This window comes from Gobius niger, assembly GCF_951799975.1.
Source record: "Gobius niger genome assembly, chromosome: 7".
NCBI classification, from domain to species: Eukaryota; Metazoa; Chordata; class Actinopteri; order Gobiiformes; family Gobiidae; genus Gobius; species Gobius niger.
This window is the reverse complement of record NC_136858.1, coordinates 3,170,405-3,196,870: the sequence shown is the minus strand read 5'-3', so window position 1 is coordinate 3,196,870 and position 26,466 is coordinate 3,170,405. Positions and strand designations below refer to the sequence as shown.

The 26,466-nt window shown below is 43.0% G+C and overlaps 2 protein-coding genes across 3 annotated transcripts in view; one reads left to right on the top strand and one right to left on the bottom strand.

Moving 5' to 3' along the window:
- The window catches only part of mgat4c (mgat4 family member C), a 567,909-nt gene that overhangs the window by 24,010 nt on the left and 517,433 nt on the right, over positions 1 to 26,466 (bottom strand). The gene's annotated exons all lie outside the window — the stretch shown is intronic.
- Positions 1,104 to 24,692, top strand: hsd17b2 (hydroxysteroid (17-beta) dehydrogenase 2; the record flags this gene model as incomplete). The annotated part of the gene is made up of 5 exons (XM_079559355.1): positions 1,104 to 1,311; positions 15,929 to 16,141; positions 21,949 to 22,134; positions 22,215 to 22,352; positions 24,361 to 24,692. 5 exons carry the CDS (start codon positions 1,104 to 1,106, stop codon positions 24,690 to 24,692), a joined length of 1,077 nt encoding a protein of 358 aa, XP_079415481.1.

Here is a 26,466-nt window from a genome sequence, read left to right as displayed (position 1 = left end):
AAGCCACACTGGAATTTTAGCCTTAAGTTAATTTCCATCCGTCGTCCCCCATGCGCACTCTCAAACACACTCTCATTCCTCCTGACCTATTGTACATGTTTTTAGTGGTAGGGGAAACCGGAGTACCCGGAGGAAACCTACGCAGACACGGGGAGAACATGCAAACTCCACACAGAAAGGCCCCGTCCAGGTGGGGATCAAACCCGGACCTTCTTGCTGTACGACCGTTTCCTTCGTTACTTTCCACCACTGCTGTTATCGAGCCACAGGACCATAATTTCCATTCGGGTAATTCTACTTAAAGGCACACTGTGTAACATTTTGGACCACACTGTTGCCAGCTATACAAAACCTGCTCATAACGACCAGCTCGACACAGAAAATGCGAAGTCTGCAGTGGGTGATCAAAGAGTGGGTTTGGATCAGAATGCCGCCTGTAGTCGACGTCTTCATGGAGACGAGCTGGTACAGTTAGAGTCAGGGCTGAGGACAGAACACACAGGTTTGGTCAGTTTTTAGGTATTTGTATTATGAAAACAACCTGATAACAGTCATATCACCAGAATCAAGCAGTAGGCCTATACTTTTATCTATGAATAAATAGGCTATTGAAAGAAATGTTTGCTGGAAAAGGCTCACTGCTCACTGAAAACTTGTCTTTCCATCACTTAGTGAACTGATTTACTAAAGCCCAGCTCTGGCTTTAAAATGGAGGTTATATGCTGGACACCTCCTTGCCTCTTTCTGTCAAGTGACAAGTCGATGATGAGAAAAGAGGAGGAGGCTGCGGGGCGTCAGGGTGACACGTTTCTGAAAGTGGGTGGAGCCAACTCCATAAACAAAGCTCCCAGTATAAAAAAGTCGGAGCTGCCAAATACTATAACAGTAACTTCACCTCAAAGTCACCCGGTCCTGAAGCTCATCAGATCATTTTCACGGTTTAGTTTGGCTGTCTCGTGCGGTGGGTGTGGCCCGGTAACAGCGCGTGCGGGGGTGGTGTCACCTGTCGGAAAAAACACTTACCTGCGCGCGCTCCTGGCAGGTGTCCTCCCCCCCTCTCCCTCTCTCTCTTTCGCGTCTCTGTGCGTGCGCTGCCTGCTGCCATGGGGCTGGTGCGCGCGCTGCTGCCCGCGTGCCTCTGCCTGTGCGTGGCCGCTTGGGGTCTGTGCGCGTGCGTGTGTGGCCTATGGGGGACGTGGTCAGGGGTCACGGCGGCGGGAGCGGCGCTGGTCTGCGGCGCGCTGTGGACGTGCGTCAGGAGCCGAGAGGAGACGCTGCTGCCCGCGGCCGGGAGAGCCGTGCTGGTCACAGGTAGGACTTCTCCAAGGACTCAGAGCAAAGGGAAATATTTACTCAGAGTAATGAGGTGACTAGGCCTCCACATGTGTAGACAGGCGCGTGGGAAAATGCTCCTGCAGCGTGCAAGTTTGATTTAGTGTCTGTTTCCATGACATGAATTATGAGATACCTTAAAGGTGCATCATGCAACCTTTTATGTGGAAAGAAGCATGGTGCATTTACTGTCTATCATGGTGGTCTCTACAAAGCGCCAGGATAAATTGTTTTGTAGGTTTTCCGGGTGCGAGGCTCCAACAGCAGCGAAACCTTCCAAACAATTGATCCTGAGCGTCCAAGAGAAAGGCACCATGCTGACCACTCATGCAGCTGCTTGGTCACTACAAGGTCAAAAACGCACATTAAAGGAACTACCTGAAATATAAAGTAAACGAAACACAGAGGTGTGTAGAGTAGCCACTGGTGTAGAAGTAAAACGTAGTGACACAATCTTGAGTAAGAGTACAAAAACATACTTGGAGACAATGTTACTGTGGGTGCTGAGTAAGCTTAAATCCGAATAATGTTTCAACAAAACATCTATTTTACGCTTCAAAACCGTACAGATACTTTACTGATAGGCGACTCTAATATTACTCAAAAAGAAGTAAAAAGTACCATAGGAAAAAACTACTTGCAAAAGTACAGTTAAATCCCCTCCTGGAGCCGCCACCTTCACGTGGTTTGAGCCTGAATGATCCTGGGGCTCTGTTGTCGGGGCTTCGTGCCCCTGTAGGGTCGCCCAGGGCAAACAGGTCCCAGCCCGGTCTGAGAGACCACCAGGTCTGAACCGTGAGGCCGACCGTCTGTGGACCCACCACCTGCAGGTGGCGCCGTAGGGGCAGGTGCAATGTGCTTTGGGCAACTCCAACGGTTTCCCCGATGGAAGAAAATGGATGGATTAACTTTTTTTGCTTTATGAGATAAAAATGCAAACCAGTTTAAAACAGTTGCAAAGCAGATTGAAAGAACATGTACTATATCACAGTACCGGCATACAGCGCCCTCTAGTGTGGCTATAAAAAGTAATGTGACCTGGTCTCCCCATGGCCCCGGTCTCCCCATTCGGAAGCGTCCTGATCTCACTTGCGTATGTGTTATTGTTTTCGCATTGTTTTCTCATTTCAAGATAATTTCATGTTTGTGCAATACATGGATCACGTTATTTCGTGATACAAATTTATTATGAAATAACATGATGTTTGATGATAAAAAAATATTAGGTACTAAATGATACCATTACCAACCCAGGTCTGAGCCAGTTCTGTTCTCCTCTGGCCCCGTAACGAGCCATATGGAATAAATGGAGTCTCAGTGATCAGGCTGTAAAACGTTACTGGGCCTGAACAACCTTTCCATGTGCCGACACCGACCCGCCCGCACATACAGGCACACTTCCCGATATTACGCTGTGGTCACTCCTCTCCCTCCTGGTCAAAAACACTGAGGCTTATAGACGTGAAGCGCAGAGAAATGTCCCTCGGCACCTGGAGAGGAACGTTTCACTGCAGCAGGAGGTGAACCATGAGGATTCCAGAAGGAGAAGGAGAATCCAGTTTGCCTCGTCAGGCTAATCCGAACGTCCTCATGCAGCGCGTAGTCTTTCTTTCTTCATGCGAAGAAGAGGCATCAGAGCGAGAATAGTTCACCAGAGGTCGGCCACGTTCACACCACACCCTCTCCGACGCAGAGGGCGGCTCAGGCTCCAAGACCTCCTGGTTCAGCCGCAGTCGGAGCGGCTGTTCTTAAAGTGCTGCGGTCAGATTCACACTGACCCTAAAGTGCTGAGAGTCTCTTTAGGTCGACTTAACTACAGCCTGTGTGAAAACGCCCTTAAAGACTCACACCAGCAGATTGAAGAACAGTTTTTACCACCAAGCTGTTAGCTTCATCAAATCTGTTTTTATAAGCTAAAGGGACTATACAGAGTTTAAAAATGTTAAAACTAAGCATTTTCCTCCCCCTACATGTTCCAGCCATGTCCTAATGTGTAGAATGAGCTCAGACCTGTTCACCACAACTGCCTCTAAAATCCTGCACTGTCGCTCAGTGTACAAAGTGCTGTCATGCACGAGCTTAATATAGAGGCTGCAGTTACGCACAAGACCTGAGGTGGCAGTAGTGAGTATAAAAAGACCAACTTGCATCTAGTCTCTTAAATTAAGTTATACTTTATTCATCTCTGCAGAGAAATGAGTTCTCTGTTCTCTGGGCGACCTGTAGGACAGTGAGCCAGCGTGGGCCGCCGCTCAGGGACCCGTCTCCAGGCTGGTCAGAAACACCTGGCTGGAGGATTCCCCTATTGCACATGTTTTTACCACTAACCTACGCAAACACGGGGAGAACATGCAAACTCCACACAGAAAGGGCCCGGCCAGGTGGGAATTGAACCCGGGACCTTCCAGCTGTGAGGCACGAGAGCTAACCACTGCGCCACCGTGCTGTTTTATTTATGAGACTTCGAGAACCAAACAAGTTTCATTCTGCCTGTGTATAATGACAAGTATCTGTTCTATTCGCTCGCTGTATGTGAGTCCTGCCGCTGAGTGAACCACTTTGTTTAAAGTCTCTTCTTTCAGAGGGAGATTCACCAAACCCACAGTCAAACAACTGGTTAGAACTCTCTTAATCCCTTAAGCTACACCTGAAGTCTGATCCAAGATGTTTTCATGCTTTGTTGCCCTGTCGTCACTTTTTTACATGTTTTGGTTACTTTTTCATTGCGTTTCTTTAGTGCGTTTTTGTAGCTTTGTTGTGGTCTTTTTTGTCACGTTTTTGTTGCATTTTCATCTTCATTTCTGTCTCATTTTGATCCTTTTTCCTTTTACAAGCGCTTGTGCCGCACAGTCCGAAGGTCCTGGGTAGGGATGCACCGATACCGATAACAGTATCGGGTATCGGGCCGATACCACAGGCTTGTACTCATACTCGTACTCATTCATGAGGTCCCGATACCAGAAACCGATACCATTTGACGTGCGGCCAGTGCACCTACGAGGCGCAGCTCTCAGCTGAGGAGAGAAGAAGCAACAAACTGGAGAATTCTTTAGTGGAAATACCATAATCCACATAGAGCTGACTTTATTACAAACTGCGCTCTCTAAACCAGAGTCTGAGCTGGATTTAACCAGAGCTAAATGTTGTTAGCGCTGCAGCGTCTGCAGTGTTTACAACATACAGGCTAACGTTGCTAACTAGCGGCTACCGCAGTTTTGGCCATTCTGACGCCGTTTTAAGCCCAGGGGTTTATTCATCTGAAAAACTAACCCAGCGACTAAAAAGTCCTCAGAAAATCCAAATAAAAGACACACAGCATGTTTATATTGAGCGAAAATGAGCTGCAGCAGAACAATGAAAACGCTGTAGCTACTCGCTAAGTTGCTACAAAACACACGAGAAAATCCACACGGAGCTTAAGTAAAGACGAAAAGAGACCATTTAAGTAACATCTCAATAATATCGTTAAATAAAAATAAATGAATAAAGCACAGGAATTGGGGAGCTTTTGGACATGGGCTTTTCTGTCTATGATGGACGGTGCAATAAAAAAATAAAAATTATATTGAATGAAAATAAAAATAAATATATAAATGGCATCAGCACAATTCTAATAACTGCTCTTAAATGTGTAGCCTACTTAAGGAAATGTAAATGAGTAAATTTGCTAATTACAAACCAATCTGCTGTGGAAAACAGTAAGAATGTTGAAGAAAATGCCTTGTACTCGTATCGGTATTCGGTATCGGCGAGCACTTAAATCCAAGTACTCGTACTCGTATCGGTTTTAGAAAAAGTGGTATCGGTGCATCCCTAGTCCTGGGTTCAATTCCCACCTGGACAGGGTCTTTCTGTGTGGAGTTTGCATGTTCTCCCCGTGTCTGCGTAGGTTTGTGGTAAAAACATATACAATAGGTTAGGGCTGCGATTATTCTGTAATCGATTAATCCATCGACTATTTTTACGATTAGTCGCTTGGCTATGAATGGTGTAGGAAAATTTTATTTTTTCTATTTTTTTATAACATAAAGCTAAAGTGGATCCGCTTGAGGACGTGTTGATGGAGTAAACGTAAAGTCAATGTTTGTTGGAGGCTCTTGGTGCTAATTCTGTTTCTGATTGGATGAGACACAAACAGATATTCATGAAATTTACAATGTACAAAGTGAACTACATACACTTGCTATAAAAACAAAGTAGGTTTTCATCAAAAATACTACATTTTCATGTTATTTTTGCTCTATTTGAGTCTGTGTGAACCAGAAAACGATTAATCCATTACTAAAATAGTTGTCGACTATTTCAATAATCGATTAGTCGTCGATTAATCGATTAGTTGTTTCAGCCCTACAATAGGTGAATCCTCCAGCCAGGTGTTTCTGACCACCAGCCTGGCTCCACATCTGGAGACGGGTCCCTGAGCGGCGGCCCACGCTGGAGCTCACTGCTCCCACAGCTCGCCCAGAGACACTGAGGACGGGCCAAATGCAGAGAATGAATTTCTCTGAGATGAATAAAGTATAACTTAACTTTATACCTGGAAAATAACAGGAGAAAATGTTACTGTGTTATTGTTGCTTTTCTTTTGTTATTTCTTTGTTACTTTTCCGGCACGTTTGTCACTCTTTGGTTGAGCTTTCATCCTCGTTTTCGTCTCCACTTTGTCATTATCGTGAGGAGGGACAGAATGTTGTTCAAGGGAGTTGAAGTTTTGAACACTTCAAAAACATGTGTAAAACTAGTTACATACTTTTGTCATCAGGTGCTTATTATTATTCATGCGTCTGATGTGCAGATTGCTGAGAAATGTGAATGATCGGGTGTGACTCTTTCCCATGAGCTGAACTGGAGTTCTAAAATAGCTTTGCTAAGAGAGCGAGACGGCGCCTCTTCTTTACACGCAAGCTTTAACCTCTTAACTCCCACCTGAACGGATTCCATTTTCTCCAGTTTGGCTTTACCCTAATCAAAAAGCTTCTTGGGAAAAAAGAACCAAAACAGCCACAAAAAAATGAGAAGAAAACAAGGATGTATTGTAAACTCAACCAAAAAGTGACAAAAACTCAACCAAAAAGTGACAAAAACTCAACCAAAAATGTGACAAAAACTCAACAAAAAAGTGACAAAAATTCAACAAAAAAGTGACAAAAGCTCAACCAAAAAGTGACAAAAACTCAAACAAAAATGTGACAAAAATTCAACCAAAATGTGACAAAAATTCAACAAAAATGTGACAAAAACTCAACCAAAAAGTGACAAAAATTCAACAAAAATGTGACAAAAACTCAACCAAAAAGTGACAAAAATTCAACAAAAATGTGACAAAAACTCAACCAAAATGTGACAAAAACTCAACCAAAAATGTGACAAAAATTCAACCAAAAAGTGACAAAAACTCAACCAAAAAGTGACAAAAACTCAACCAAAAAGTGACAAAAACTCAACCAAAAAGTGACAAAAACTCAACCAAAAATGTGACAAAAATTCAACCAAAAAGTGACAAAACCTCAACAAAAAAGTGACAAAAACTCAACCAAAAAGTGACAAAAACTCAACCAAAAAGTGACAAAAATTCAACAAAAATGTGACAAAAACTCAACCAAAAAGTGACAAAAACTCAACCAAAAAGTGACAAAAATTCAACAAAAATGTGACAAAAACTCTACCAAAAAGTGACAAAAATTCAACAAAAATGTGACAAAAACTCAACCAAAAAGTGACAAAAATTCAACCAAAAAGTGACAAAAACTCAACCAAAAAGTGACAAAAATTCAACCAAAAAGTGACAAAAACTCAACAAAAATGTGACAAAAACTCAACCAAAAAGTGACAAAAATTGAACAAAAATGAAAAAATTAAAAATAAATTTCAAGTTAGGTGCTACACAGGCCTATATAATAGCCAAAGAGGACAGAATGCATTTTGTTTAGGCGGGTGGCAAGAGGTTAAGAATTTACTCAAAATATTAAGATTGTTTCTAATGTCTACTATTGACAAATAAACATAATCTCACCTCCAGACTAGGGCCTTTTCAGCGTCCGATACCGATATGACGGGGGTTGGCATGGCCGATGGTTATTTGAAAGATTTTTCTTTATCTTTCAAATAGCCTATAGTTAAACATTTAGTGTTACATTAATAATCCTGTGTGCGAAGCTTCTAAACGTGTCAGTGTTAAACTGTGACAGCAGGGGGCGCTGTATATTTATATGTTTAGTTGATATAGCAGCTGCATGAGTTCCAAAACAAAAACGGTCAGTCTCTGGGCCTAAGTGTCTAAACGCATTATTTGTGTGTTTGGTTCGTACTGCCCCCTACTGCCCCCTGCTGCCCTAAAAAGGTATTGGTATCGTCCCACAAAATATCGTGATATATCGGAAAATCGATATATTGTCACACTCCCAGTGGCAAGTGCAGGGTCGTGGAGGAGCGGGGGGTGAACATGTGCACTTGTTGCGGCCGCCGATCCGAGCCACAGCGGGACCGGCCCAGGCTGTATCTCCTCCTCCCTCCAGACACGAAGGTGGGGCTCAGGGTGGGGCCGACAAAGTTCCCAGCCTGACCCGTGAGAGCCCACAACACCCACAAGTGCTGCCCGCAATAAACCACGCCCCCGTCGACCTCTTCTCTCCTCATAAACACCGAGCGGCGCCGGCACAAAGTGAAACAGCAGCAACTCTCAGAAAACAGCCATGGGGTCAGAGCAGGGGCGCACAAACGTTTTGTCTGAAACAAAGTGTGAAACACATATAACTGCAAATAATAAGTCACTTTATTTTTTTCGGTATATATTTGCATTTGATTGTATCCACGCAAATAACATGTTACTTTAAAACAAATGTTGACTATGGCGAAATCCTAGTTTTAGTTTAACAAAATCAACAATTGTAGCAATATAGTGCAAAATGTAAACAACACAGTTTAGCCTTCAGTGACTTTACCTCAGTCATTTGTTAACTCAGAAAAAAATGCCACATTTGATCATTTTGAAAGTGTCAGTTCAGCATCAATTCTTTTATAAGTCAATTTTGAACATGTAGCTTTGTTGATTTCAACAAGCTTTGCAATAACAGTTGTAAAACTGAGAAAGTTGATGTTACAACGCTCTGTGATTGATAAACACCAAGACACCACAACAGTGTTTCCTTAATTTTGCGAAAGGAGTGAAACAGCGCCCCCAATTTGTCGCTGGTGGCCAAAATGTGTACTGCATCCATATTCACCATTGAGAATGAATTGGAGAGAGAGTTGTATTAACCAGATGCGTCGCAAAAGTAGGTCACCCTCTGGCGGGCCCTACTGTGTGCACCCCTGGGCTAGAGTTTGCGCCAGTCTGTGCCAGGCACAAGATCTAGCCCTATATCTCTTATGGTTCAAATGATACACAAAAATCTAAAACATAAAATATGTAAAATAGGTGAACAAACTGGTGACCGTGAAATTTCTCCGCTCCCCTGAGGCCTAGGAAGTTGTGTTGGAAGGGCTCAGACTGAGCCTTTTCCAGTGCAGAAAACGGGAAGTCTCTATCACGTTTGGTTCCGGAGATATCGGCCGATAAAAGGCTGATATCGGCTATCGCAGATATTAAAAATACGGTGATATATTTGTCGGGCCCGACTCCATACACAGAAAAATGTATATCGCTTTGTATGTTAGCTGTTGCTAATCCCTTATTAACATTTCCGGGAAAGTACTTGATTATTTTCCTGGTTCATGATGTCTGTGTTCTGTGGTTGTTGAAATCCCTCCTGCCTTTCTCTGACAGTTGACAAAGTCAGGAGGAAAGGAATGCTGAGCAGTTAGCGCTTTGTGAGTTCAGTTCAGGTTCAGTTGATATTTACATTAGAAACATTATGCAATATTGCAGTGGGAGGCGTTTTGTCACATGACTCACAGTAATCTGATTTTTTTTCTCTAGTCGTGGAACAAGATTGGTTTTGTCCTCCTCCAGTTGAAGCAGCGATTTAATGAGGAAAACTTTAAGAATGAATTTGGACGACAACTGACAGTTTGAAGTTAGTATCAAGACCCTGAAGCTGTGAGATCCCTCTCTGCTCTGCAGGACTTTGTTTGGGTCAGTCTGGTTCACGTCTAAGTCTTAAATGAAAGTTGTGTTTTTAGTCTCTTATTGTGTAGGAATGTGTGTGGGTGGATGTGCGACTACGACAAAGGGTGGATGAATGAATGGATCAAGTCGTGCTAATGTTGTAAATGAATTATAGAAATGCAGAAACTAACACTAGCCGTAAACTGTGCATGGCTTCAGCTGCTCACCTGGTTTTGTAATTATGTTTTATTGCTCAGACCTTGTCAAAATTAGGGATGATACGGATGATCTGATACTGGTATCGGATATCGGAGCCAATACCAGAAAACATATGACAGGGCTGTTCATTTACATTTTACTGGGCCAGATTTCTCGAAGGTCATTGGTAACTGGGCCAGTCATTTGGCGAAGCTCCTTCCCCACCAAACATATTCATATTTTTGTGATAAATTAATGAGAATTTCATTAACATCATTGCTCAAATAGAATGAGGAAACACCGGGAGCCTGGGCCAATGGAGTGAGTGAGTGGTTGGTGGTGGTCGGAGGGGCCGATGGCACAGACTAGTTGCCTCGCTTCCGTCAGTCTACCCCAGGGCACTTGTGGCTACAACAGTAGCTTACCACCACCGAATATGGCGTCAATGAATAAGGACTGCTTTTACTTTGCTTTGAAAAACTTAGTAATTCAGGCTTGTAAAGAGCAATACAAGTGTTATAATGTTATTGCTCCTCATACATGAGACTGATCAGTCCTCAAAGCACCTGCAAGAAGCAAGAAGGTCCCGGGCTGTTTCACCTGGACGAGGCCTCTTTGTGTGGAGTTTGCATGTTCTCCTCTTGTCTGCGTAGGTTTCCTCCGTGTTACTCCGGTTTCCCCTAGCACTAAAACATGTACAATAGGTGAATCCTCCAGCCAGGTGATTCTGACCATCAGCCTGACTCCACATCTGGAGATAGGTCTCCAGACGCAGCACTGCTGTCGCACACAGATCCTTGTCCCGTCGAAGGATGGGTCATATGCAGAGGTCACATTAACCTGAAGACCTTAACCAGGACAGCAGGTCTCTCGCTCCATCATGGCTTGGTTCCCAAATCCCGCCTCTGGTCATAGATGATGGAGCTTCGAGTTTATGTTCATAAATCCGGTGTAACTTCTTCCAAGCCTGTGTGCAACATCAGGCTCTGGTCCTCGAGCAAACGTAATCGATAAGAAGTTTGTTTACTCGAGGCAGTTTGATCTTCAAGAGGGAAAGAAACGTCACCGCAGAAGTTCCTCCGGTCACGTTGCCCTTTCACTTATTATCAGTGAGTATTAGATTAAGTTGCTGTTCTTGCTGGAGGAGTACGTGATAGTATGGATTTTATTTCGTCATTCTAATCTGAGGAAGGATAGATTGTTTATTCAGATCTCAAGAAGCACAGCCTGGCTTCTACCTTCCGCCAACCATTCCAAAGGTTCCCATCCAGGTTCATAACCCTGGCCCTGGTTTTCGGGCATTGACAAGAGGTATTTGTGTCATGTTTTTCAAAGTACTACATGAAGTCATTATTCATTCACTCCACACTCATGGCAGTAAGTTACTATTGTAGCCACAGCCACCCTGGGGCAGACTGACCATTTACCACATGGCTATAATATGCTGTTTATATCCTGATTTTTGATTATGTCAGTGCCCTCTGCTGGACACGTGTGAAATTCTTTCCTTTTTTAAATTTAAGCTGCCCCCTAGTGGCTGGAGTGAGCAAACTGGTTATACTTTTTTGTGGGCCGCGACCTTGACACATGTGGTTTAGAGGTTAAATATAAATTTCTGTGACGCTCAAAAAGATGTTTGTCTTGATGAACAAACAACAGAAGTGCAGTGTTGGCTTCTTGACATTAAGATATGCCCAATGTTGTAAACTTGCAACTTATATTATACTTTTTTTCCCCATATTGGTGCAAAAACGTTTGGCCAAAAAAAGGTCTTCATTATGATTTTAGATGACGTCGTATCACAGTTTGTTTTCGTGCCATAGACCAGTGTTTCCTTTGTAGAACACCGATGTTTTCCGGGTTCGTTGACCTGAATCCAGCCTTTTGTCGTCTAAGATTACGCTTCATGTCCCCGGCAGTAAAGTTTGTGTCTCTGGGAAAAGGGAGTGTCCCGCTGCTCTTGTACAGTATGTCACTGCTGTATAATGACTCAGCAATTATAGTGTAACTGAAGTGTTTGAAACAGGTCTTTCTGGACTGAATGAGTTCATCATTATTTACGGAACGTCTACTTTGTACAGTTTGTTTTGTGTGTGTTCCTTGTTTGTTACTAAGTGTTGGAAACAGTTCTTCCTTGATAATGAGACTCGTTTAAATAGATTGGGGTCACGGTGGCGCAGCAGTTAGAGCTCAGGCATCGCTGCTAGAAGGTCCCGGGTTTGATTCCCGGACGGGGCCTTTCTGTGTTTGCGTATAGGTCTCCTCCAGGTACTCGGGATTCACTGACCACAAAAAAACATGTACAATAGGCAAATCCTCCCATGGATACATGTGTATATATGTACATCTGGAGGCGCCTGTCTCCTGCGGTATCGAAGGATGGGTCAAATACAGAGAACATACGCTCGGACCCGGGAGTGGCTATAACTAGCCGAATGTTCAACCTGGATCCTGTGAAGAGCCACAAAGACACCGACCATTTGCGAGATCCAGGGGTGGTTGTTATTGTGATTAAATATAATGTGATCATTATGTTTAATCACAATAAACTATAACTTTAATCCGGGCCTTTTTCTTTAGATTTAATGGTTTTACTCCTCACCAAGACTGAAATCCATGTATATTAAATAAACTGTTCTGCCCCTCCTGGAACCGCCACCTTAACGTGGTGGAGGGGTTAGAGCACCTGAATGATCTTGGAGCTCTGTTGTCGGGGCTTCGTGCCCCTGGTAGGGTCTCCCAGGGCAAACAGTTCCTAAGAGACGGGTCAGACAAAGAGCGGTTCAGAAGCCCCTTATGAGAGACCAACAGGCTCGGTTTGAATCGTGAGGCCGTCCCTCTGTGGACCCACCACCTTCAGGAGGCGCCATAGGGGGCTGGTGCAATGTGATTTGCTCCAACAGCTGCCCCCACGACCCGGAGACGGAAGAAAGATGGATGGATGGATGGATGGATGGATGGATGGATGGATGGATGGATGGATGGATGGATGGATGGATGGATGGATGGATGGATGGATGGATGGATGGATGGATGGATGGATGGATGGATGGATGGATGGATGGATGGATCCATCCATCCATCCATCCATCCATCCATCCATCCATCCATCCATCCATCCATCCATCCATCCATCCATCCATCCATCCATCCATCCATCCATCCATCTAGGTTCTAACCGGGCTTGTTGGTCTCTCATAAAGGGCTTCTGCTTAAATAGACTAAACTAAAAACTAGACGTGTGTGACTGTGAGGGCGGATTAAGAAAGTACCGTTATGGTTTCTTCAAACTGGTTTCCGCCCTCGGATCAAAGAATATGTGGCCGCGGCCCAACAGACTGCCGCTGGCGCACGCCACAGACACAATGTTCATGCTGTCGTCAGAGTGAGGTGCACCACATTCTCCCCGAGGCGTTTTTGCTGAAGTCTGTTGGATTAATGACTTCTTCGTTCTTTACTTTGATTTGACAAGAATGAGCCACACCTGCGCTCTATCAGCTGCACCAGAACCAGACGTTATCTCGCAAACACATGACAGCAAAAGGAAGCACGGTCAAGTCCACATTGTCTCAAATAAACAAAGCATCCACTTTTTAAGAGTTTCTGGTAGGTTTTCTCAGCTAATAGACCCTTTCACCACAAAACAATTGATCCTGGAGGGTTATACAGGCCACTGTGGTTGAAAGTAAAAGTGCCATGCTGACCAATCATAAAGCAGCTGGGTAACAATAAGGTCAATTACGCATTTGTTCCTTTAATCCTTTATCGATCTGACAATGGAGAAATTCACTTGTTAAATCAGCTCTAAAGAAACACTCAAGTAGTGCAAAAAAGACAGGAAATGTGCAATCAATTAAAAAGTAAATAAAGGTATCTTATGTACTAAGAATGCGAATAATAACAATACAAAAAAATAAAGTTAGAGCAGATTATAAAAGATGCCAGCAGTGCGAATTCTTTCAGTCTTGGGGCATGTAGAGTTACATTGATACAGAGATTAAAATTAGGTTTATACAGGGATTATTGCACATAATTTTTGCATAGTCATTATTGCACATGTTACTTGTACAGTCTGACAGCAGTGGGGATGAAGGACCTGCTCCTTCTTGCACTGAGGGTGTCTCAGTCTGCCACTGAAAGAGCTGCTCAGCTCCTCTACAGTCCCGTGCAGTGGGTGGGAGGTGTTGTCCATGATGGAGGTGAGCTTTGCAACACCCTCCTGTCCCTCACCTCCTCCAGAGTCCAGGGGCAGCCTTCCATTACGCACCTTTAAAACTGGCAGATGATGCTTTTTTAATACCCTTTTGTTGAGTTCAGAAATGTCCATGTCCACTATCTCCATTTATTTCTTAATTTAAGTAATATACTAATAATAATAATGCATTGGTTTTATATAGCGCTTTTCTGGACACTCAAAGACGCTTTACATTGCACTATTCGTTCACTCCATACTCGGTGGTGGTATGCTACTATTGTAGCCACAGCTGCCCTGGGGTAGACTGACGGAAGCGAGGCAACCAGTCTGCGCCATCGGCCCCTCCGACCACCACCAACCACTCACTCACTCACTACATTCGCTAGGCTTCCTGGTGTTCCCAAACGGTCTCCCATCCAAGTACCGACCAGGCCCTTCCCTGCTTAGCTTCCAAGGTCTGACGGGATTGGGCATCGCAAAGGCGGTATGTATATATACAGTTCTATAAATGTATCTCTTTAAACACCTAAATGCAATAGAATGATTAATGACAGATACAGTAAAAACAGCTCACAACAGACCCTGTCTGTCATTCTAGTCTCGTCAACCAGACTCCGCTTCTTTACAGAAGAGGGTCTGGCAACACTCCATTGAGCGCTTTCAAAGGAAGTGACGCAGTGATATGGAGCCTACCGACCAATCAGAGCAGCTCCCTGAACGGGCGTCATGTTGTTGCACCTTTGTTTTGTAGTTTTTCAACACAAGCAACCACTTCACGTAATGCTCCGGTATGCTTGTATTCTTAAGTTTTTCTGACATAAACGACAGAAGTCATTTACTGAACTCTGTGTGGCAGGAGCGCCATTGTTAATGTCCGAATGACGACAACTTTCTTGTCGCTGTTTCTGTCGTCACATCCGCTATGTTCTCATTGGCTGCTATGCGCTTCGGTTGTCCCACATTAGTCCCGCCTCAAGCAGTAGCTTTATACGACAGAGTCGCCAGACTAGTCTCCTGTTTATTAAATCATAAACATCGGAGATTAGTTTGGATGCCAGGCTACTGTCATTCAGACTTATTATCCCTATAGTGAAACCACTGTGCTACGCTAACAGCGCTGGGTCATTTAAAGGTCACATACGGCCCAATATCAAGTTTTTTTTTTGTGCATAAAAGATGCACCTCCATCCATCCATTTTCGTTCGCTTTATCTGGGGCCGGGTCGTGGGGGCAGCAGTCTCAGCAGAGATGCCCAGACTTCCCGACACCAGGCCAGCTCGGAGACATAGACCCACCAGTGTGTCCTGGGCCTTCCACGAAGCCTCCTCCCAATAGGGCATGCCTGGAACACCTCCCGCGGGAGGCAACCAGGAGGCATCCGGAGCAGATGCCCTAGTCACCTCAGCTGCTCCTTTCAACATGAAGGAGCAGCAACTCTACTCCGGTGCGCCCAGACACCCTGCAAAGGAAACTCATTTCGGCCGCTTGTATTCGCGATCTCATCCTTTCGGTCATTACCCAAATCTCATGACCATAGGTGAGAGTGGGAACCTAGATCGATCGGTAAATCGAGAGCTTTGCCCCGACTCAGCTCCCTCTTCACCTCGACAGTCCGATACAACGACCGCATCACTGCTGATCTCGCACTCCATCCGTACCTCACTCACTTCATGATGCACCTTTAAAATCTATTCTCTGAGTGACAGGAAATGATCAAATCAGTTTGATCATTTCTTTATGGACAAGCAGAACATGCAAACTCCACACAGAACCTTTTTGCTGTGAGGATCCCGGCGTGTGAACGACTGTGGCTACAATATTGACTCTACAAAATTAATTACTGCTTGGAGGTGAGAGGAGAGTTGTTCTTACAAGTTTGAAATCAGTCGTATTTCTAAAACTGGAAAAACTGGATTCTCTTCAGCACACGGGCGACGCAGGGCTTTGATTTACTGATATTGTAGGTTCTAAAGTGAAATGATTCCGGCCTGAGCCTCGATGCAAAGTTCATGCTCCGAACATCAGCGCAAGGATAGATTGAGATTTTATTCCAGACACTATTTGCACTGATGATTTGAAAGCATTTGTGTCACATTTTTTGATTCCACTTGCTGTTTTTTCTTTGCACATTTTGACCCCCGCTCTGCCCTCTCCAGGCTGCGACTCGGGATTCGGTCACGCCTTGGCCCTCCGGCTGAGCGGGCGTGGCCTGCACGTCTTCGCCGGGGTCCTGGACAGCGAAGGCGTCGGGGCCCGGAGCCTGAGGGAGCGGGAACCTGAACACATCACAGTTTTACACATGGACATCACCAACCTCGAACACATCACGCAGGCAAAAGAGCACATAAAGGAAAAGCTGGGAGGAAAAGGTGAGTTCAGTGATTTATTCAAACCTTTCTTATACATAAATCTAGTTTGGGAGGAACACACAACGTCATGTGTGGAGGACAAATGGAACAGCAGCATCAAAACCCTCTCCTCACGGTGAGTCTGGAGCAGGAGCATCATGGTGTGGGGCTGTTTTGTTGCCTCAGGGCCTGGACAATCTGCTGTCATCAATAAATAAATGAATTCACGTTTATCAGGATATTTTGCAGAAAAACCTGAGACATTCACAAAAGTGTGGATTAAGTAAGTGAACCCCTGTATTAAATAGCTGGTTTTCAGCAGCAATAACTTCATCCAAACGTTTCCTGTAGTTCCAGATTAGACGCTCACAGCGATAAGGATGAATCTTGGACCATTCCTCTTAACAAAACTGCTCTGCAGTTCAGCGAGATTCAGGGGGTGTACTCACTTATTCCACGCTGTCCTGTGAATGTTTACATGTTATGCAGAGGCGTAGCTTGCCATGAGGCAAGGCTGCCTGGGGCCCCAACAGTCAAGGGCCTCCATGAACCAACCTGTTATTCAGAAGCCAGTAGTAAACGCATGATACACACAATCTTCCTAATGATTTTGGTGATGCAGTTCCGTCATCTCTCCACCAATGCTCCATGGCGCTGTTCATCCCCATCCTGCTGCTTAGCCTTTTTTCCTTAAACCCTCCCCTGCGCGTGCTGTAGTCGGGCCAAATAATATCATTTATGACCTGATCCTCTGACCAGACAAAGCTCTGAGCTCCCTCTGCAATCTCAGGTGTTTTCTTTTCTTTTTTCTTTGTGAATTTAGTTGGTGCAGCTTATATTTAGGTGCGCTCAATAGTGCGGTACTCTTAGATTTCTGACCTGAGTTTTCGGTTTTAGATAGAGAGCCTCGAGGTGGCTGATCACACTTTCTCTCTGTGGGCCAAAAACAATGATCTCCGTTTTGTCTGAGTGTAGCTGACTGATCTGTTGGATGCAGTGACAGAGTGAACAGGCCCATGTTCACCTGCCGTCAGTGAAACATAGATCTGAGTGTCATCTGCATAGTTGTGGTTGGATCATTACTTCCATTAGAAGTCACGCTCTGTGACCGCCCTGCCTTGAATATATAAAAGTCATTTGCTTGATCGTAAAATACTGTTTTCGTAACAGGCCCTTGGCATTCATCTGAGGAACACCGAGTACTTCACCCATTGTCTCTCGGGCTTCATGTAATAAACCCTCTGGTCTGAAAGTTTAGAGGAGCAGTCTCTCAACTGACAGATGAATTTATGAATCATGGTTAGTTTTATTAAAGTTTATTAATGATTCTGTCATGTCGTACATAGCTAATAGATTTACGCAAAAGCCACAATTACACGTTACAGATACAAAATGCTTCCCACGCTCAACCTTTGAATGAACTAGCTTTCCTCAGTCAAATTCTCCTTTGGTTTATGGTTCTTTTGTTATTTTCTTAAAGAACGCTTTCCCCCTTTTGGTGCAATAAAGGTTTCATTCAGTCATTTCATTCATAGATTTGTTAAACTGGCTTTCAAATCAGAATATCCATGCCAGTTCTGTCACCTTGTCACCGTGCCAGGTTAAAAAAACATGTAAAAGTTCCCTTAAAATAATAAATAATAACAATTAACACATTGAGTGCTGCGCTGTGGGATTTAGCTGTAGAGTGCAAACAATCTAGACCATTTTTTATGATATTTGAGGCACCAGAGCTATTCTTTTTATGGCGTGTGCACTTAAACAGCCTGGCTCTCGGATTGAAGACTTTAACAGGATGTTTCTCAGTCGTCCTTGGATCGATTTTGACCATTTAAAAACTCAGAGTAATGTGGCGGCTTTACGCCTGTTTGCTACAATGGGTTAATGGGTTTTATATTGGTTGTAGCGCCTTTAGCATTGATTACAGCACATTTTCAAAAGAGCCAGTGTATAATTTTTTAATTATTGATGATCGGAGAGTGTGACCGCTGTGTAAAGCCTCCTCCAGCACATCTCAAAGATTCTCAATGGGGTTCAGATCTGGACTCTGTGGTGAGCGATTCATCTCATGCTCCCCGAACCACTCTTTCACTATGTGAGTGAGTGAGTGTACTGCAGGTCTGGGGGCTCTTGGTGCCTCTTCATTGTCTCAGAAGAAGAAATGTGTAGGTCTGAAATGGGTTTAGCTGATAAGCTGCTTCTTCAGGACCAGTATGGACTCTTCAGCTGAACCCTACCATCCAGTAAACCAATGTGGAACACAGAAACTACAAATGCAGTTCGCAGAAAAAGGTAAAAAAAAAAAATGCGGCTGTATCGAGAGGGAGGGAGGTTGCTGCCTGGATAATGCTGTGACTGTCCATCAGTAACTCACTGAAGACACAGCTAAAAACTCAGAGAACGAGAAAGGAAGAGCAGAAGAGCAGCGCCTCGTGAGGATCCACTCGGAAGTCATGTGATGCTCGTGTGCATGTAGCCCATTGAAGCCACAGCTGCCCTGAGTTAGACCTTATGGTGACCTTATTGTCACCATAAGGTTAAGGTTAAGGTATACTTTATTAATCCCCGTAGGGAAATTCATTCTCTGCATTTGACCCTTCCTCAATGCCGCTGGGGCGACCTGTAGGAGCAGTGAGCTGCCAGCGTGGGCCCCATCTCCATGATGTGGTCAGAAACACCTGGCTGGAGGATTCACCTATTTAACATGTTGTTAGTGGTAGAGGAAAACCTACGCAGACACGGGGAGAACATGCAAACTCCACACAGAAAGGCCCCGTCCCTGGTGGGAACGGAACCCGGACCTACTAGCTGTGAAGCCCGAGAGCTAACCACTGTGCTACCGTGCTGCCTCTTGGAATATGCAATGCAAGGCTGGCACATGTGATGTCTGCTGGTGCTACTTCTGCGGAGGTTTTGTCACCACAACATTCACAAAATTCCTTTTGAAAAACATTGAATTAGCGCAATATTTAAACAGCTTTCTGGAAAGAAGACAAAAAAGGAGGTCCAGATCTTTTGAGTTTGTTTTATTTTTTGTCCGCGGCCCAATACCTTGTTTTATGCAAGGTTTGGTGCAAAATAATACCTTATATTTGCCTTAATATGGTTCGAAATGATACCTGTGAGATGTGCTTCAATATAAAAGTATGTACAATGTCAAGGATATGTCTTGGTAATAGCGCTATCACCAACTTTAGATGTTCCATATTTGACTTGGCCTTCTATGTTTTGAGCTCTCTGGTTGTAGTTGGATGTGTCTATGCAATGAAAACTACCATGTATTCAATAGGTGGTGTTTTCTCCGTAGATGTACTCTAATGCATTCCACATCACAAGCTAGTAATGTATCTCCAGACTAGCTGTGTTTTTTAATCTGAATTTTTATTTGTCCATCTCAGGCAACACATGACTTCTCACTGTCTGCCCTAATCGGTCGAAACGCGTTGGTGTCCCTCGAAAATAAAGTATTTTTACTTATAAGTCGGTTGTGCCTCGGACCTTCTTTTTTGTCTTCAGACCTAGCTTTTTGGCGTACGGATCCTGGAAGAGCACCTGACTGGCTAAGATACCTAACCCACAGCAGCGCTCACTCGCCCGCTCACTCGCCCGCTCACTCACAGCTTTCTGGAAAGATCAGGCATTTTTATTTATTTTAAGATGAAGGTTTCCATTTTCAGTGGATCCAGGCAGACATCTTTTTCAATATTTATCTTTGAGAAAAGTGTAGCTGTATATTTTTACTTTATGTTTACTTTATGTTTGTTCAGCATTATTATAAATTATTAAAATTAGTGATTTTCGCAGATGACACAAACATTTTCTATTCTAATGACAATCAAAGTAGTTTAGTAACTAACATAAACCGTGAATTAAGGAAATTAAAAATATGGATGGACAGTAACAAATTGTCCCTCAACTTAAATAAAACAAAAGTAATTTTTTTTGGTAATTATAATGGAAAACTAGACCCAATAAATATAGATGGTGTTGACTTGGATACGGTAACAGAAATTAAATTTTTAGGAGTCACCATTGACAGTAAATTAAGCTGGAAAACACACATACGACACATACAAGGTAAAGTCTCCAAAAGTATCTCAATCATCAATAAAGCCAAGTTCTTTTTAAATTACAAAGCATTGCTTTTATTATATGGTTCATTAGTTTTGCCATATTTAAATTACTGTGTGGAAGTTTGGGGAAATAATTACAAAAGTTCATTACACCCCCTTGTTATACTCCAAAAACGTGCTGTAAGAATCATACATAAAGTAGGATATTGTGATCACACAAATATATTATTTCTGCAATCTAAACTGTTAAAAATGTATGACTTAATTGATTTTTCTACTGCTCAACTTCTATATAAAGCTAACAACAGTGTGCTACCTGCGAGGATACAAATGCTTTTTACACGCACAGAAGGGGGTTATAACCTGAGGAGGTGTGATAACTTTAAGATTCAAGCAGTGTCTTCCACTAGAAAAAGTATGTGTGTGTCTGTATGTGGAGTTAAACTCTGGAACAAACTGGGGTCAGAGCTCAAACAATGTCCAAATATTCAACATTTCAAATCAAGATATAAAAAAATTGTATGGACAAAGTACAGGAAAGAGGAAATGGGTAATTGACTGTTAATGGGTTTTGGAAAGTGCTATATACATTAAAGGACCGATCAAGCAAATGATGAAGTTTATTATTATTATAATTACTGTTGTTGTTGTTATTATTATTGTTATTATTGTTGTTATGAATGATTATTATTATTGTTATTATACGACAGAATCTATAACTCAGTTATGGCTATTGCTGTTGTGTTATTATCATCATTATATATACATAGCAACCTATGTCTTATTCTTGAATCAAACAAAATCGATTGAGTCAGTAGTATTGGTATTGGTGCTGATGGTAATAAAAAAGGAAGTAAATTCTCAGAAGTGATAACATGTACATAACCGTGTGTTTCTGCATTCAACATAACTCGTAGTACAGGGCAGGCAAGCGGGGCCGGCTGCTCGAGGAGAGCATCGTCTGGCAGCAGACTCCTAAATCTTGTCTCTTTTAATGCACAGCATAGGACACTTAACACATGATGGACCGGTTGCTTGGGGGCTGCCCCCCTCTGGCAGCTGGTCCAGCACAGAAGAAATGAAAACATAAGAGAAAACAAAAAAAATAGACAACAGAACCTTGATTCCTTTTAAGTGCACATCATTAAGATTAATATTGTTACCATGAGCATCGATCAGGCAATACAATATATTTCATGAATAAATGCAGAGTGTGTTATGTATTATTCATGCACATTGACACAAGTAATGCTACATGGGTTGTGATGATGTTGATGATGATGATGATGATGATGATGATGATGATGAGGATTATGAATAACAGTAATACTAACATGGCCATAAATAACGCATAAGGAAAAAATAAATAAATAAATGTATACACTTGTTATAAAGTGTAACATACTGTGATTGTTGACTTAATGTAATGCATTGTTGCATTTGATGTAAATATGTAATCATATGTTATTATTGCAACCACATTATTATTATTGAAGTGAATAGGGGGTGGGAGTTAATAAGCTTGTCTTCTTCCCACTCCTTTTCGAGCTTTGTAATTATTATTATTGTTTTTTTTTCTCACTTTTGTGTCTGTTTTGTGTAGCTCGAAATAAAATATTCAATCAATCAATTATGCACACAGTATTTTACATATAAGAAATGAAATTGTCTGGGTCACAGCTTCTCGTCCTGGTGCGTCCTGCCTGCATCCCAGTTGAGAACCACTGCCTTACAGAGTTTACATATTTGTTGCAGGTCTGTGGGGCTTAGTGAATAATGCGGGGCTCCTCCTCTACACCGTGGACGCTGAGCTGACACTCACTCCCTACTTCCGGCGGCTGATGGAGGTCAACTTCCTGTCGGCTGTTACCGTGACCCAGGCCTTCCTCCCTCAGATCCGCAGAGCCAGAGGGAGAGTGGTCAACGTGTCCAGTCTGGCAGGTGAGGCCCCCATTACACTCATCATTACACATGTCCTTTTTTTCTGCAGTTTATTCTGATCGTGATCGCTGTGTTTCCAGCTGCGGTGCCGATGCCGCTCTTCGCCGCCTACTCCTCGTCCAAAGCCGCGCTCAGCTCCTTCTCCGGAGTCCTGCGGCTGGAGATGTTTCAGTGGGGAGTTCACGTGGCCACCATTCAGCCGTCAGGATTCAGGACAAGTACGAACCTTTACACCTTAATTCTTTAATGCTGCCAATACCTGGCTCCCGCTCGCTTCCATCAGCCTACCTCAGGGCAGCTGTGGCTTCAATGGGCTACATGCACACGAGCATCACGTGACTTCCGAGTGGATCCTCACGAGGCGCTGCTCTTCCTTTCTCGTTTCTTCTCTGAGTTTGTAGCGGTGTCTTAAGTGAGTTACTGATGGACAGTCACAGCACTATACAAGCAGCAACCTCCCTCCCTCTCGGTACAGCTGCATTTTTTAAAACCTTTTTCTGGTGGAGCGGAGAGAGCTGCGCATGAGGAAGGAGGAGCTGACCAGTGCAGGACACCACGCTCTGAAACAGGGATAAACCCTGGAGGCGGGGCACCGTTTCAGAGGATCAGAGGAGACTGAAGGCAGGTTCTCTGGTTTCCCCGAACTCCAAAATCACGCTCAGGTTTGGTCCACAATGGCGGCTCAGTACTGACCCAACACCAGGGGAAACTGAAGCTACATTCGCTTACCACCAACAAGGATGGAGTGAATGTAAAATTGTCTCACGTAAAGCGCTTTGTGACTATGTCTGTGAAAGGCGCTATATAAATAAAGTTCTTCTTCAGGTGACAGGATTATTACTTGTCGTTTTAAAAGTTTCCCTTGACAAAGGCCAAAACAGACGACGATGGATTTTTGTGGTTTCTCTCAGACTTTTGGTAATAGGAGAACCCAGAGAGCCTTCCTGCCAAATTTCACGTGACAGTGAACCATTGTTTGCCTGAACTGCCCCATGAGGATCATTTAACACCTTTGTGCTCCACTTTTACCAGAATATTCCCTATAGCGCCAAAGGTTAACTGCTCAGTCCCCTTCGTACGTTATTTCTTTTTAATGTAGTCAATAAAATGCCTGTCCCACACTTGTTCTAACCTCATTGGTCTTAGGTTAAACTTGCAAAACGTTTCCTTTAAATCAGACGAGTGTGTGTTTTTTTTTTTCTCAACCGCTCACTTTCAGCCATTTTTCACAGTGGGGAGCAGATGGAAAAGTGACTTAAACCCGCAGAGGCGCTGGACACCACTTATACACACAATATAATAACAAGTGAAATGGACTTACCGAATCAGAAACACACTTTAGTTGTGCATAAGCAGGGCCAGATTTAAGTAAAATGGGCCCTTGGGCTAAAGTTTTTTCAGGGGCCCCCCATATACTGTATGCCTGTCTGTCGGATTTCTCTCCATCTCTCTCTACAATGAAAAGATAAATGTTTTATTTTTTTATTTTTTATTTGAACATGCAGAAGTAACTTCTTAAACATAGTACTAGCTTAAAAAAATGTGAAAAAACAGTTTAACATAATGACCCCAATTTGAGTTCCGTGGCCCCTCGTGGAAGAACCTTTGCTACTGCCAGACTGGTGGGGGGGCATAATTAAAAGTGGGGTCTGGGGGTCCTCCCACAGAGATTTTTATTTTTTATTTTAATGGTGCACTTTGGTGCATTCTCATACATTTTAACAGACCAATAGGTACATATTTTTTCCCAGGGTCAACTCAATGAAAATGGCGCAAACCTTCTTTAGAACTGGTTTAGTCCTGATTTAGTCTTGGTTTAGACCTGACCTGATTAAGCCTTACATGTGAGGGAGTCTGCAAAGAGAGAGGGAACTCCTTTTGTCCTCACGCCCATGGGCCCTTCAGCCTGCTGGGCCCCTGGGCTTAGATTGGCAGCCCCTGCACTAATCCAGCCTTGCACATAAATTGCGGAGTTGAGGAATAGTTGCAAAGGAAATGGCGGATTGTTTGAATAGCTGTGGAAAAGTTGCACTTTATGCCGCACAGATTTAGCGGAGTTTACTTGAATTTGCGTTAATAGTTACGATCGAAACATCAGATGGTGCTGTAGTCTTACCGGTGTACATCATCAGAAAGTGACCGACTCTGAGGAAGACTGCAGACAGTGAGAAACGGTGTGGAAGAAACCACACTGGTCTGATCAGTTTCTCTATCCTCTCTTCTCAGAAATCTTCAGCGGCGACATTTCCCGTTACAAACAGGAGCTCCTCTCGCAGACGCCGCCCGAGGTCCTGGAGGACTACGGCCCCGGCTACATCTCCCAGCTGCCCGCCTCCCTGAGCACCATGTCCCAGAGTGCCGAGGGGGACCTGTCGCCGGTGCTGGAGGCCATGGAGCACGCGCTGCTCTCGCCCCGGCCCAGAGCGCTGTACTGTCCGGGGCGCGGGGCCTGGATCATGCCCTTCCTGTACTCGCTCCTGCCCAACGGCGCCTTCGACAAGGTCATCCTGCGGCTCATCAACGACACGTGTCGACCCGCGACCCTGGACAAAGACTGACGGGCTGGATGACTCAAACGTGCACATCCTCCAATCTGATTTTTGTATCGGTAGGAGCAACATTTACGTGATTAAGACGGTTAGCGCCCCCTCTGGGTCAAACAGAAGCTCTCGTCCATTGAAATGAATTGGCAGATTGGAGGAACTTCTATGTTACATCCGTTTTATTTGTTGTATCGATTTGTCTAAAATGAAAAGGCAAAGGAAGAGATTTGTTGCTTTAGACGATTAATAATGAAGTTATTTGCTTGTGTAACTTTAACTTTTATTCTGTCCCTTCTGTTTTTTAGATCGAATTAATACACTCAAAACATTAGCTGCCTTGTTTTTGGAGATTTCTTGTCCCATGGAGTTGGTACCTGCCCTTCAATTGACTTGATGACGCCACATTCTAAAACATGAACACGGTGTATTAAAAGAAAAAAAGGTTTTAAAGTCATTTACTGGTGTTGCCGACAGAAACCTCGGCTAAACTGTCTTTGTTTTTTTATTGTTTTTTTTTCTGTTGTGTTTGACTTCATGTATGTTTTGTATTGTTTCGTACGCACTGGCTGTTTTAATGATCCTTTATTGATTGTATGCCTTAAATAAATGTAAATATAATATATATTAGCTGCCTGTTGCTAACGTTAATGTGTATTTTAAAGCCGGGATAATTCATTTATTTTCTTGTAGAAGTAGAGTAAACTTCATATGGCACCATCTATACGCTTTAAATGCGACATTGTTTAAATATGGCGCGTTATATTTCAAATATTTAATAAAACTCTAGATCGTTGACGTGGCAAACATGGCGGCCATATTGTGACTGGCCAGTGAGGCTAACCCCAATAGCAGGGCTCTTCAGTTACTTTTTTCACAGGGTCAGATTTGTCAGAGGTCATCAGCCTCCCACCGCCACCAAACCTTTCATATTTTCAGGATAAATAGAATAGAATCGGGCCTAAACACATTTATTACATTTTATTATATTCCAGCATTTTAAAGCATAAGCTCTTAACCCCCGCCTGAACAGAGCACATTGTCTCCTGTTTGGCTTTACCTGAATCTAAAAGCTTCTTGAAAAAAAGCACTAAGATAGGAATGAAAACAAACAAAAAAAGTGTCAAAAATGCAACGAAAAAGTGAAAATAAAATTATGTAACAGTGACAAAAAAGTGACAAAAATGAAGTAAAAAAGTGACAAAAATTCAACAAAAAAGTGACAAAAATTAAGTAAAAAAGTGACAAAAATTCAACCAAAAAAGTGACAAAAATGAAGTAAAAAAGTGACAAAAATTCAACAAAAAAGTGACAAAAATGAAGTAAAAAAGTGACAAAAATGAAGTAAAAAAGTGACAGAAATTCAACAAAAAAGTGAAAAAAATTCAACAAAAAAGTGACAAAAATGAAGTGAAAAAGTGAAAAAAAATTCAACAAAAAAGTGACAAAAATGAAGTTAAAAAGTGAAAAAAATTCAACAAAAAAGTGACAAAAATGAACTAAAAAAGTGACAGAAATTCAACAAAAAAGTGACAAAAATGAAGTAAAAAAGTGACAAATTCAACAAAAAAGTGACAAAAATGAAGTAAAAAAAAAGTGACAAAAATGAAGTAAAAAAAGTGACAAAAATTCAACAAAAAATTGACAAAAATTAAGTAAAAAAGCGACAAAAAATCAACAAAAAGTGACAAAAAAAGCAACAAAAAAGCAATGTCCAGGCCTAAATGAAAACAACACTGATGATAAATTACAGACATAAATCTTCTGCTTTCATCTGACCTTTTGTGGATCC